The sequence below is a fragment of the Passer domesticus genome, chromosome Z (assembly GCF_036417665.1).
Source record: "Passer domesticus isolate bPasDom1 chromosome Z, bPasDom1.hap1, whole genome shotgun sequence".
NCBI lineage: Eukaryota > Metazoa > Chordata > Aves > Passeriformes > Passeridae > Passer > Passer domesticus.
In genome coordinates, this window is record NC_087512.1 from 68,088,046 (window position 1) to 68,102,135 (window position 14,090).

At 41.3% G+C, this 14,090-nt stretch overlaps 2 protein-coding genes across 3 annotated transcripts in view; both read left to right on the plus strand.

The window, feature by feature from the left end:
• The first annotated feature begins 3,688 nt into the window (after window positions 1–3,688).
• On the plus strand, window positions 3,689–11,934 carry CCDC112 (coiled-coil domain containing 112). 2 transcript variants are annotated; one of them, XM_064405757.1, is made up of 10 exons: window positions 3,689–3,761; window positions 4,080–4,195; window positions 5,298–5,419; window positions 6,588–6,677; window positions 7,957–8,032; window positions 8,663–9,053; window positions 9,838–10,227; window positions 10,998–11,093; window positions 11,600–11,718; window positions 11,796–11,934. In XM_064405757.1, the coding sequence occupies exons 1-10, from the start codon at window positions 3,714–3,716 to the stop codon at window positions 11,824–11,826; spliced, it is 1,479 nt and encodes a 492-aa protein (XP_064261827.1). In that variant the 5' UTR covers window positions 3,689–3,713; the 3' UTR covers window positions 11,827–11,934. The 2 variants fall into 2 exon arrangements, with proteins under 2 accessions (XP_064261827.1, XP_064261828.1); XM_064405758.1 differs by lacking the exon at window positions 3,689–3,761 and adding an exon at window positions 3,882–3,999.
• Window positions 11,935–12,159: 225 nt separating this feature from the next.
• PGGT1B (protein geranylgeranyltransferase type I subunit beta) overlaps window positions 12,160–14,090 on the plus strand; it is a 36,779-nt gene continuing 34,848 nt past the window's right edge. The window contains 1 exon segment of the mRNA XM_064405759.1: window positions 12,160–12,297. Coding sequence (XP_064261829.1) covers window positions 12,161–12,297 — 137 coding nt within the window. The 5' untranslated portion in view covers window position 12,160.

Sequence of the window (14,090 nt, forward strand, 5' to 3'; positions counted from 1 at the left end):
TCTGTTCTAGTGGCAAGGTTCTGCTATGTTTTTGTTATGACTAGAGCTAAGTTGCTGAACTATAAACGAAGTCTTAGGGCCTTTGCTAGTTGGTACAGTTTCTTAAGGCACTTAGAATGTATTTCTACTTACTTAAAACCTAAAACTTAAACTTTCTTAAAACTACAGCTTACACTTCTATTTACTTAAAACTTAAACCTACACTTCTACTTCATATCTATGTGGTTTGATATATCTTAGTTTCTCTAAAGGCTTTAATTCAACCCCTGCACCCATCTCCCTCTCTGAGGAACTCAGAGAGGCTTGCATTCCAACACTCCTACAAACACATACTAAAACTAAGTTACTGACTCCAGGCCTCTTTTCACATCTGGTGCTTTTAGTTTCTTTGGAACATCTACAGGGTACTAAAGATGATAGCCAAGCTACCTTTCCTTGCCACCATGCCACCAACCAAATTCCCTTCTACCTGAGCTGAGGTGAGTGGAATAGGCACTCATTTAGGGAACAGAAAATTAATTTCTATAATGCCATTGTCAAGTCTGGACCTCTTTGACTTCTGGGGCAAGTTAGTCACTGGCAGGAGAAGGTACTGGGGGACACAGACACTGCTCTGCAGCTGCAGAGCCACCACCCTGTCTATGTCCAGGCTGTCAAGTCTGCCAGCACTCCAGGTCAGGACTCACAGGAAAAAGTGATGACCACTCAGTCCTCATCAAATAACAGGAAGCTGATGATATCAATATGGGCCAGATCATCTCATAAAGAGGGATAGAGACAGCCAAAGGGCTGAATGCAGGCTCTGCTCTCCACAGACACTAAAAGCTTGCAGCTTGCTGTTGGTTTCTTAAAAAAAAAAAAAAAAAAAAAAAAAAAAAAAAAAAAAAAAAACCACAAAAACACCCACAAAACCCCCCCCCAAAAAAACCCAAACAAACAAACAAACAAACAAACAAAAAAAAAAACCCACAAAAAACCCACCCAACAGCAACAACAACAAACCCAAAAACTAAGCCTTTAGTAGCTATCATGTGCTTCTCAGATGACACCTGGTGGACAAAAGCAAAAGAGATGAAAGCATTCTGCCTTCATAGTGCAGAACATTGATCCTTACTCACAACTGCATTACTGCACTTACTGCAGGTGCACTTATCAGCTGTCCTCCATACTCTGCTTATCCACCCCATGCCCCCGGTCCATTATTACAGTTTCCCAGAATAAGCACTTATCACCTAGGTATCTTCAACAGCTTTTTTTTTCAGCACCCATATCCACTTTCTTTCTTCTTTAATTATTATACTAACTCAAGTCCTGAGTTTGTTTACTTCTGACTTGCAAGTCTGAGGCTAGGCTAGAGTGGACACACCATTTCCACAAATAAAAATACAGGGAAAGCCCATGGTGGCAGCAACAGGGTGCTTTTATGGTGTGGGATAACTAGAAAAATATGAATGCCTTCACAAGTGGATAGTTGCACTCAGAGGGTTAAAGGCTTTAGTTTCTTCTGATTATTAATTTACTCTTCAAACTAATTCCAGTTTGCTACTGTTACAGTGTCTGTCTTTTCTGCAGCTGCCCTAATGCATCCCTGTCAAGGTCTCAGAAATAAGTTAGCAATATAAAGCAGGGGGAAAAAGGTACTCTGAAGAGAAACATGTACTTAGAAAAGTGTTTCTTATGGGGATGCTTGTATCTTGTGGTGAAACAGGTGGTTTCCTCAAGGATCTCATGGATAGGAATATTGAGTTCTGGTGTAGTCCTGTCTCTCTATTTGGCTCAAAGGATTTCAGAAAATGTCGGATACTGCTGAATCAATGCTGTGACATATTAAACCTCTGCCAGAAATAAGGTGACCATGATCAACTGTTTGATTGTTGGCATTGCATCTTCTAGAGGTTTTCTTCTGTTATTTGCTTTTTTCCCTATTCTTTGTGTACTCTATTCCTTTAAATGTTATCAACTTTATTTTTTCTATTTTTTCCTTGTATTTCCATTACTTCTTTTTCTGCCAAATCTTGGAAGATTTTATGAAGCCAAACACACAGAGAAGTCAGGGATTCATTGACTTCAACCACCAAGCTCAGCCGAAAAAATAATGTGTAGAGGTCAGAAGGAAATGACATAATTATCTAGATAGCTTCTTCTGGATTCAGATTACCTGTTTGGCAAACAGGCCATCCAAGAGTTGTGGCATTGTATTTGGTCTGGCTGAGATGAAGTTAACATTCAAACAGCTGTGCTTTGTGTTTGTAGCCACAATGGCTGAGATCATTCCAGCGCTGGGCTCCTGGTGAGGCATGCTTAGGTGACAACAGGGCTGTCTCTCCAACACGTCCCATAAAGGCCAGCAGGCCTGGAGTGTGCAAGAGGCTGGGAAGGGAGACACACCTGGGCCAGCTGGCTAAAACTGACCAGAAAGACATTCCATACCACATGATGTGAAAAACAAAAGCTAAGAGGTGGTGAAAATTTGTTATTGAGGTGTTTGTCTTCTAAAGCAACTGCTACATGTACTGGGGTCATAGTCCCAGGAAGTAGCCAGACATCACCTGCTAAGAGCAATTAGAGAATGAACTTTTTTGCTTCCCAATTTGGCCTTTGCCTTGATGTCAATCAGTTTTTCACCTCATTTTCTTCCCCTGTTCTGTTGAGCAGAGCAAGTGGTGAAGCATCTTCGTGGAGTCCTGGTGTCCAGTCAAGGTGAACCCACTGCAAGCATATCCTGGCTGAAATTAAATTTTCTCCACAGAGAGAATGAAGAAATATCCTGGCACAGCTGAAATCCAGGGTTCATCTTTATATCAGCATTGCAACTGGATGTCCGAGTCCCTGCTGCACAAAGCCAGAAGTAACCAAATCTAACCATGCTCTGAGATCTGAAATATCCCTTCATATAGTTTCCAGAACAACTCTTTGAAGTCCTCAGTAACTCACAAATAAAGCAAAAGTCATAAAGACTGACTAGCCAGAAACTGGTGAACTACTGAGCAGTACCTGAGTTACGCTATGAGTGGAAACACCTTATTAAAGCACTTTTTGAAAAAAAAGGTGCTTGCTGCAGAGCAGTCCCCAACAAGTGACCAATTTGCTGCTCACACTAACAGGAAACTTGGAAGGGCTGACAATCACCAAAAGAAAGCAAACGCTAACATAACTTTTTTCTCTTACATCTAATAGTGAAGACCAAGGCAAAGAGGACTTTGAAAGACTACTGAGAATACTTTTATAACATTTTAGGTAACAATCTGTGAGAACAACCCTCTTTATTTTATGCTGAAGAGTATTTCCAGGCTTTGAAATGTTCGCCTTTACTTTTTAATTCCTATTCAGCAAATACCAGGAGAACAAGTATAGTCATAAAATACAAAGAGGAAAAATGTATCTGGAAAGTGCTGTTAAGAACTTGAATTAGTCAATACAATGTCTTCAGGAGGGCTATCTTCAGGGAGCATCTGTGACTGAGTTTGTGTCCTGCAGTCGGGAAAACACCGGTTCCTAAAATCTCTGGTCTTCAGAGCCGCCCCCCAGAATTCACTGAATCATGTGGAACTCTCCACATTCCGACAGGCTAATGAGGGTACATCCCGGCGTTCCTGAAAGAAGCAATCCACACAAACTCGGGAACACCAGCGAAGCCAGGGCCCGCGGAAGGAAGGAGTTAATGGCGGCAGCGAGGCCAGGGCCGCCCCTCCTCTGGGCGGGCCCGCGACAACATGGCCGCGCTGGCCCCGGCGCTGGCGGCGGCGGCCGGGCGGCTGCAGGTAAAGGCCGCCGGGGCAGCGCAGCCTCCCGGAGGAGCTCCGGGCTGCGCGGGTGTGTCGGGCTGGCCGCGGTGCCCAGCGCCTGCGACAGCCTTTCGGTGTGGCGGACTCGGCGTTTCTCTGCCGAGCAGTGCAGTCGTGTGTGCGGGCGTGTCACGCCCCTCACTCCGCTTTCGTGCCCCTGCCGCTTAAATTTACTTGAATCGCGCCAATAGAACACTGAGCTCTGCACTGTGGGGTTGTCTGCTTGAAAGTAATCAATGAGAATTAACAAAAAAAAAAAAAGTTGTTAATAACAATTGATTTTGTTATCTGCAGAATGAGAGCTGTTCCAGTACTCCAGGTGCTGGCCGACAGGTTCAGAGGTGGAAGATCAAAGGTGAACGAGCTAAGAAAGTTGAATTCATAAGAACTGCAGAAAAGCTAAAAGCTCAGTAAGTTAAACACTTTATCATAAGTACATTTTCATTCTGTTCAGGAGGTAACATTATTATTTCGAGGTTCAAAGAGTATATAATAATGAAATCTTTAGCCTAAAGGTATCCTTTTCAGGAGCTCAACTGTTGTTGCTACAGTAGCTCAGGATAGGCTTATGAGCTCCAAAATGCCCTGTTGTTTGAATTACAATTGAATTATTTGGACTTACGCCAGTGGCCAGTCGTGTAGTACGACTTTAATACAAATTGCTGCTCTTAGGTGCACCAGAAAAGGAAATGTGTGAGGCACAATTGAGTTCTCAGTCCTCCTACTTAGCTGTGCTTACCCTCTAAGGACCTAAAGCCCTTAACCAACAACAGGGGCACTGCAGCAATAGAAGATTGCTAGAGTATCTAGGCTGCTGTTTTCAAAAACAAGGGTTCAAAACAGCTTAGGCATAGAAGTGATTTAAATCTGCTTCCCCACATCTTGACCACCTGCTGATGACAACTACACTGGCAGCTGAAAGAACAGGGAGTTCTCAAAAGGATGAGCTTTATGTGGAATAGCTAATGTAGCCATCTGACTAAAGGAGAGGTTTGCAGTTGTGAACCCTGATTGAACAGGGCACTTGGTCTCACACCAATGTTTTACACTGTGTGTCTGAATCTAGTTCACCTTGATTACCCTGGCTCCTGGGTTGTGGCGGAAAATTTGGCTGCTGGGTAATGTAAATATTCCCAAGCCACTTGAAGTGAGGCATGCCATTTAACTGTGGCTCCGCGTCCCTCTGTAATGTTGTCTGTGCTGGGGCTCCATCTAGGCGTGCCACTGCATTAATACAGCCTGTCTGCCTGCACTTCCCAGGGAAGACTCTGGCAAGGCTTCCAGAGAGAATGCATGCACATAAAATTTCAGTGTGTAGACCACTGCATGCCACTGAGGTGATTTCCTTGCTAATTTCTTGTTAAAGTTCTTGAGTAACTGTGGTGTGTAATCCTATAGCTTCAGAAATTGTATAAAATCTAAGATAGTCCTGTTAACACAGCCTGCACACTAACTTTGGAAAATCTTGGGGCGTTACTGAGTGTTACTCACTATGGCACCCTTTCTTCCTAGGCTTGCAAATATAGAAAAAGACAAAACTGGACACCTTTATAATAGGAAGAGTGATTTCAGGGTAGACTACAGATTACTTGAGGAGCTGGAACACAGCATGACTGACAGCAGGAAAATGGAAAGTAAGTGAGGTTTTATTTGGGCTTATTTGCTTTTGGTTTTTTTCTAATATGCGGTCGTTTTTGTAAATGGTTTAAAAATCAGTAGTACAGAGAGGTGAGTTTAGATGAAAGATGGAAAGATGGTATTTCACCATCTTAGAAACAGACAGTTCACTGAGTTCAGTAAAACTCAGAAGCATAAACATTTTGGGCTTCATATTACTAACTGTTGTCTTTTAATCTTCACTGTTAAACCACTGTGGTGGAAAGGTACTGTTCAAGAAACTTGGAATGAATTTTATATGTATATTGCAAAACCTAATGTAGTCCAGCTAAGGTACAGTAAAAATATTCTTACCTCAATGTTCACACGCTGATTGTTGCCTTTAAATATCCCTTTAAACTGTCCTGTGTTTGCATTTTTTGAGTTTTTTTAGGGCAATGAATATTCCTAGGTCAAATAGTGCTGTGAGTTGGTACACAGTCTGTCCTACAGTATCTCTTCCACTTACAGAGTATAATATAGTTCAAGAAAAAAAGTTACTCCCTTGACTCACAGTACCTGAATTTTTTGAACAATAATCGTATAAATCGTGCAAACCATCTGATACAGATCAAAATAAGGTGAAGAAAAGTAATACAGAAACAATTAAAAGTATACTTTCTTACAAATTTCCATGTGTTCTGATGTGCACCTTTTATTTAAGGAATCTTAGAATGTCCTTTACATCTTGTAGTCCTTAAGAAATGTACATTTTTGAGGAATGACTAAGCTTATAAGTTCAGAAATTGTTTTCCATGGGTAAGAAGGGAGCGTGGCATATGGATGGAAATGATGCTGTGAGAAAATAAAGACGACAATGATGAGAGCACTACATGTCAGATGTGAAGGAGTATATCCTAAAAGATATGAAAGTGTACAACCCCCCCCCCCCCCCCCAATTCACATTTACTATGTTGAGGTCTTTCAGCATGATCTGTATGCTGTAAGATTTTCTGTGGTTTTAGCAGGAACTTGTACTTTCCTTAATCCAAATCTTTTAGGATAGAAGATATACAGGTCCTTAGTATCTAAGGTTTATTTTAGTATCCCTGGTTTATTTTGGACACTTCATTGCTCTTGTTCCTTTACTGAATGTAATGCACAAAGAAACTGTTAGAACTATCAGCACCTTATTTTGTTTAACAGAAGCTAAAATTCTGCAGCAGCTATCAAAAATACAAAACAATGTGAAGAGACTTCAGCAGCAATTGAAAGATGTGAAGCCTACGCCAGAGTGTAAGTCAAGACAACAGGTTTAAAAACATTTTCCTCTACAGATAGGTTTCTTGCATAGTTGTCTTTCTCCTGCAGACTTGGGACACTAAGATTTTGCAGGAATCTGGAAAGGGAAGACTAAACCTAGAAATGGCAGAAACCTAAGAAATGGTAAAAGATTGTGCAGTTCTGTGTGGAAACAGAAATTTATGTGGTCTTAAAAGTGGGGTGTGTTTGTTCCTTGAGATTGTTGAAAGCCAGATTTCCTATCAGTCTTATGCAAAATAAACTTGGTATTCTACTACCAGGTAGCCCCTTTGATCTGGTAAGAGGTCACAGAGTAGGTTCTACAGGGAACTCATTTCTAGCCACCAGTTTGAAATGTAAACTGAAATATTCCACATAAAATACTGCAGCAGTTTTTTCAATTTGGATGTTTTACAACTTTTGGGAAATAGGTTCTGAAAGAACCATCCTCATGTGGTACCTACTACCTTTTGTGAAGCTCAGGTTGAGGGTCTCCTACTTTCTGAGGGCTTTCTGATGCTAGATAAAATGCATCGCATTTCATTTATCCAGTGTTTTATCTATTAAAAAATGATTAAACTGTCAGTTAAGATACTAAGAACTAATAAGGCATGAAAGCTGAAAAATTAATTTTAGTTTGTATAACTTTACCAAAATACAGTTAGTTGAACTGCATTCAGTGTGTCCATAGAGATGTTGGGCTGATTTAACAGAGATTTTAATCTAATAATATAATCTAATCTAACAGGTGGGTTTTCTTCCACTGCAAAATATATCTTCTCTGGACAGCTGTATTACCATCTTAAGTCAGGACTACAGCATGCTGACAGTAGAGCACAAAGTCTTACTCTGATATTTCTTTGTCAGCTTTGTAATAGTAGTTGCCTGCAGGTTAAATAGAATTGCTGTAGTGTGATGTAAACTTAAGTGTGCTTAAGTTATTAACTGCATTGCTATAAGAAACAAAAGTGGAACTCTAGGATAAGTCTTGTCTTATTTTGGATGTCAGTTGAAGGTTAGTCAAGGTGAGACTTCTTTAAGGAAAATAAACATTTATATTGGCATTTGCATCCAGTTAGCTAAGTCCTTTCATAACCACACCTTTTGAATAAATAAGAATTTTAAGGCTGTTTGAGACGGAAATGCATGGTTTTTTGTACACTGAGATATGTATCCTGAAAGTCTCCACAAGTCCCGCATTTCTGGATAGTGCTGATAAATAACATAGACTTCTTAAGTTATACGCTTTTTTTTTTTTCTTTTCCTTTTATAGTTGTTGACAGGATCAAGGAAATGATGGAAGAAATAGAAAATGCAATCAATGCTTTTAAAGAGGAACAAAGGCAAATGTATGTTTATACATGCTTCAGCTACTAGAAAAAGGGCTGCTGTAAGACACAATGAAAACTGCATTAATCTAAATGTTTAGATTTAAACAAACTGTTTTAATTATTTACTCTGTTCTTATGATTTACTGTCTTGGTAGTGATTCCTGTGGTAGCACAAGCTGTCAGCATTAGAATCTTGATAAACTGACTTTTAGACAGGGTGTTTATACAACTATTGCAGCATTCCAATGTAACAAAATTTGCCCATGAATAGGCTTTTTAGAGAGGCTGTAGAAGAGATTAGATTGTGGCGGGTTTTTTGTTGCTGTTGTGTTTTCTAATCGGGTTTGGGGGGTTTTCTTTTTCTTTCTACTCGTGTCAGGAGGGGATTGAGTTAATTGTATGCATGCCATAAATGTGTTCTTTCAGTAAAAGGGTAACTTAATTCTCATTGTATAGGGCTTTATCACCAATCATTACAACTGTGCTGTTACCACTTCAGTTCTTAATCTTTGAAGAATAGCTCTTGTGTGGCATTGAACAATTCCGAAATTCATTTTTGGTGAATGAGAGAGATTTGACAATGAGAGAATTTTGGAGAATCAATACTGGATTTTTTTTCCTTACATTTCAGTGTTTGTCTCTTTTCAGATATCAACAGCTTTTGAAAGAGGAAAATGCTATCAGTAACGAGCTCAGTCTCTTTGAGAGAAGAGTGGAACTGTGGGCATTAGGGAGCTCAACAGCAGAAAAAGTTTGGAAGCTACCTTCAGCCAGGGTCACAGTTGATAAAACACTGGAAACTCACCTACCCAAAGAAGTAATAGAGTTTGAAAAATTTCTTCAGCGAACAGGAGGGCGGCAGGGAGGCTGGGATGATTATGATCATCAAAATTTTCTGAAAATACGGACAAAATACAAAGGAAGGCTATCTTACATGGATGAAGCCCTTGAGTATCTCAGCGGAAGAACAAAAGAAGATATAGAACAGCATGACAAATGGTATCAAGAATATGTAATTTTACATGAAAGAAAGAAAGAGGTAAAATAATGCCTCTAAGGCTTTTGAAGATTTCAGAAAATGTACTTATTTTTGAAATGCATACCATCTTGTTTTTGTATCTACCTCTCTGGTTGTAGTGCTAGGCAGATTTGTCTTACAGCTGACAGTATATAACTGAGGCCTTTAGCATCCCCAACCTGCCAAAGTATTTGTCGTTAATAATTACAAATAGGCAAAGACCTAACAACACAGAGAAGTGGCCCTGTGTATTGCCAAAGTATATTACAAATGCTTTTGAAGTCAGTGATTTAGCAAGTTAGGTGCCAAGCCCAGAGCAGTTAGTGATCCTGTTCTCCTGTTACGTTTGTCTCTAAGAATGTGTCCCACTGTATAAGCAATACACCTAAGACAGACATGCAGAATTATGATTCCCTCAAGAACTATCTAAGTAATAAAAGATGTACTGACATAAGTACTATAAAACAGTGGGTTAATTGGAAAGAAAACAAGAACTGAAATATGTTTGCATTAAAAAAGTATATTGCATCAACATTCATAACAAGTTATTATTATTGCTGAAACAGTTTTAGCAGACATCTGGTAAACCTGCTTGTGTGATCCATAAAATAGGGAAAAAAAAAGAGAGAAAACACATATAGATACTTCTTGGTTTTAGGTTTTGCCTTCAGTAGACTTTTAATTCGTATGTGCATTTTGTGTTCTTGGAACAAATATCTTCATCAGACCGAATCAATGTGAATATTTTAATTTGCATGTAAAATTTTTATGAAATCCTTGGGTTTTTTCCTGTGGTCTCTTGCAGTCAATTAAAAAGTGGAAAGAAAAGCAGCAGCAAGAAAAAGAAAGAAACTTGAAGGAGAAAGAGAAATCAGAAAAAATGCTACAGCTTGAAGAAGCTCAAAAGCAAAAAGTAGAAGAAGAAAGAAAAAGAAAAGCTGCAGTTGAAGTCTGGAAGAAACAGAAAGTAGTAGCATTTGCAATAGATCAAGCATCACAACTAAAACTAGAAGAGAAAGAGAAAAAGCAACAAAAAGAGCGCCAAAGCCACGTGAAGTTATTATTGGAAAGGAATACCTTGCAAAAAAAAGTTAAGGAGGAACTTGAAAAGCTTGAAAGTCAGAAGAAGGAGGAAGCTGAAAAGGAGGGAAGGAAGAAAACTGCTGCAGAAGAAATGTCTAAGTTTCAAGAGCATGTGCGTAATTTCACCTCCATTTTTGCATGCCATTGTCTTAAATTTGATACATCCTACTACAGTATAATCAGTTTAACAAGCTTTAAAATCCAAGTATCATTCATCTAAATCCACTATTAATTCATTACAAATAACAGCATCTACTGCAGATAAACAGTAAGATACACAAAGATGCTCCTTTTCATCAATTTTCTTCAATATCTAAATTCTACAGGATTACTCAAGCTCATATTTCTTTATCCATATAGAAGTGGTTTTATTTCTTCAGTAATTTTTTTTTTTTGTGAAAAAGTACTTGGGCTATGCTTCTTAAGAAGACTTCAGAGGATCTAAGTGCTGTATTCAGATGGGAGGTAGAAAAAGTTGTTTGAACATCCTGCAGGTTTCAGTACCTGTTAGGTGAAGTCAGATCCTATATCAATGTAAATGCAGTTAATGGAGAATTGATATTATTGTCAGCATTCATAGTAAACTTTTATAAACAGAGTTGGAATTACTCTGTTCCAAATACTGCTGTAGTTTCCAAAAAACTACTTTTTTATTTCCAAGCCATGTAACTGTAATTTCTTTGGGCAGGACAAGCTATAGCATGTAGCTACCTAGTGAAACCTTATTCTTTACTATTGCAGTAATTTCAAAACAAAAACAAGCAAAAAACAACCAAAAATAAACAGAAAAAAAAAAAAGCTGTGAAAATGCTGCATGTATATTTTTACATCATTTGTTTTACTTCCAAAGAAAAATTTGCTTTTCCACTCATTATGTTTCAGGAGCTACATAAACTGGAGCTAAGGGTTCTGCAGAAACATGCTAAAGAGACAGAGAAACAGGAAAAAGAAAAAAGATTGGCAAAGTTAAGAGAGAAGGTAACTTTTTGTTTGTTTTAACCAGAGATGTGTGCAGCTTGGTGGTTTAAGCAGACTTCCTTTTCATTGATCTAAAAAGCAATTGTTTTAAATATTCTAAATGGTTGATAAAACAAAAAGTCTTGCCTGTTATCAGTAGACAGAATTGGAGCAGGCATAGTTGTTCCTGTTTTAAAAAAAATGGCAAAACCCCCTAGAATTCATGTCTTTCACAGTGGTATTTCACTAGGTAAGGCCTATAAAAGCGGGCTCCAATATGGGTGGTGGCTTTCATTTTTTCAAATAGTTTTCTACCATTAATTAAATAAGTAGGCTGTCTCCCAGAAGCATTTTGCGTACACTGGGTTTAACAAGAGTTTGACCTTTTAAATTACTAAATTATTAACATTTAATGACAGCAAGCAGTGTCTCTGTCTTTTATGGTGGAGACCCGGTGGGCCTGATGGAACTCCTTTTGTGATGAACGAAAAAGGCTAATTATTTTTGGTTGTTTGTTTCACTCTGAGGTCGAGGTTCGGGTCACCAGAGAGCGATCCAGGTTGAACAGACCTTCCAAGGGCTGGGAGGAACGCAGGCAAGAGATGGCACCAGCAGCTGCAGAACGGCCGGTGCGCGTTTCTCGGAGGTGAGGAGCGGACCGATGGGTGTGCAGCATGACACAAGCGCACTTTTATACTTTAAGCCTTTTTGTTTTCTTGTCAGAGCTGTCCCAGCCTGGAGAGGAGGGTCATAGCTGCGCACCAGCCTGTCCCTGCCGCAGCACGAAGCAGCGCTTCCCGGCGCGGAGCCGGCCTGCCCACGGCGTGTATTACCGCTGTGTTCGCGCGCCTGCGGTTTGACACGCCGGCTCTCACACCGGCCGGCTGCCATGTCCCTTGGCATTAGAAGCGCGTTTCCCCCGTTGTGGCGGCCCTTAAGCGTGGGATCACCACCCTGGCCCCCGCCGCAGTGCACTGAGGCTCCCTTTCCCTTCCCCTTCCCCTTCCCTTTCCCGCTGCTTCCCCCTTCCGTTTCCCCGCCCCGGCTGACGCGATCCGGGCGCGCCGGGCGCGGGCAGCAGCGGCGAGATGGAGATGGCGGCGGCGGCGGCGCCGTGCCCGGGGGAGCCGGAGCGGCTGGACTTCCTGCGGGAGCGGCACGTGCGCTTCTTCCAGCGGTGCCTCCAGATCCTGCCCGAGCGCTACTCGTCCCTGGAGACCAGCAGGTAGCAGCGCGGCGGGAGGCGGGACGGGCGCCGCCGTGTCCGCCCGGCGCCCCCCGCCCGTCCCGGGCCCGGCCGCGCTCCCTTCCCGGTCGCGGTGACGGGAAGCCCTTCCCGGAGCGCTGCCCTCTCCCGCGGCCGGGAGCAGCGCCCCGCGGCCGGAAGGAAAAATGTCCCTATAAATCTGCCCACCAGCAGACGGCTCCCAAAAAATTACGTGTTAGTGTAGAGGTGCAGTCACTGCTCGCGTAAACTGCTTGACGTCCACGAGGGAAGACCTGTTGATCCTTCTTATCTGGTTAAATCCAAGGCTTCCCTCTCTTAATCCGCCCTGGAAGCCATTTTAAAATAAATCACCTAAGCTTTACTTCGGCAGACAGAAGACTCCTCTTCATGTTGCAAATATTTTAAAGTCTTAATTACCTAGTGTAAAAGAGAAAATACTAGTGAAATATGGCCCTCACTTTGAATTGGAGCTGCATTCTTCCTGTAATGTCTTCAGAATGTACTTATTTGATATTCTTACTTCGAAAGCATAATAATACCAGTGATGTGATTATCCAGCTGCCCTTGATAAAATACTGAAGACAAGTAAATGGTTTGATAATATTCTTCAGCCAATAAAATAGTAAGATTTTTTCCACTTTAAAATGTGTGGCAAGTCATCCTGTTTGGAATGCTCCATGGCTTTGATCAGGTCATCCTGCTTTATCTTGGTTGAGAGCACAAACACATGGCATAAACATGTCAGGACTGGAACAGATAGTGCTGAGCTGTGTGTGAAATAAGACAACTTTATATTGAAAAGTTAGAAATGGAGCTACTGGAGAGGGGCCAGCAGAGGGCTCAGAAGATGGTTAAGGGACTGGAGCATCTGGCCTGTGAGCTCTCTCATGTTGGGTGAGCTGGGCCTGTTCAGCCTCAAGAAGAGATGACTGAGAGAGGGTCTTAGCAGTGCATTAAAGTTTGTTAAGGGGTGGGTGGTGAGAGGATGGGGCCAAACTCTTTAAGTGGTCCCTGTGACAGGGCAAAGGGCAGCAGACAGAAAGACAGGAAGGTCCATCTCAGTATGAGAAAAAGCCTCCTCACACTGGGCTGATCACTGAAACAGACTGCTCAGAGAGGTTGTGGAGTTTCCTTCCCTGGAGATATTAAAAGCCTGCCTGGATACAATCCTGTAGAAACTGCTCTGGGTAAACCTGCATTAGGAGAAGGGCGTTATATGAGGTGATCTCCAGAGATCCTTTCCTGGCTGTTCTGTAATTTTGTGAAATTTTAATTGCAGAGCTGTAGATCATTTATTCATTAAAAATTAGCTGATGTTTCAGTTTACTTTCTCATTTGTTTTAGGTGACAGCAAGGGGAAATCTAGGCATCCTGTGCCTATCTATGTATAGGCCTTAAAACAATCCAAGCGTGCAGATGTATTAGAGTGATAATACATGTAGCTAACCTTTTCAAAAAAAGAGATAAAGAAATGGGATGTCTTCAGCCTTCTTCCTTCAGAGAAGGAAGGATCTAATCACATTCTTCCATGGGTGGGAAACTACTTACAAAGAAAGATGGAGGTGTACTGTTTGCAAGGGATCGTGGTGATGAGGCAGGAGGCTGTGGGAATGGGGTACTTAGGGGGGAATTCTGTGGCTGTAGGGAAAATGTTCTTCGCTGTTAGCAGAGTTAACCATAAAAAGCTTGCCCATTGAAGAGGTGGAGTCACCTTTGAGGATGTGGCTTCTCACGGTTCTGGATCATCTCCTCTGAGGCCCTTTTTTCTTCAAAAGGTGGGACCTGTGATC

Excerpts from the sequence above, each read along its gene's own strand:
- CCDC112 (XM_064405757.1), top strand. The coding sequence starts at position 3,714 with ATGGCCGCGCTGGCCCCGGCGCTGGCGGCGGCGGCCGGGCGGCTGCAG. Across the intron at positions 8,033-8,662 it reads AAAGAGGAACAAAGGCAAAT|ATATCAACAGCTTTTGAAAG; the intron begins GTATGTTTATAC and ends GTCTCTTTTCAG. Across the intron at positions 11,094-11,599 it reads TGGCAAAGTTAAGAGAGAAG|GTCGAGGTTCGGGTCACCAG; the intron begins GTAACTTTTTGT and ends TTTCACTCTGAG.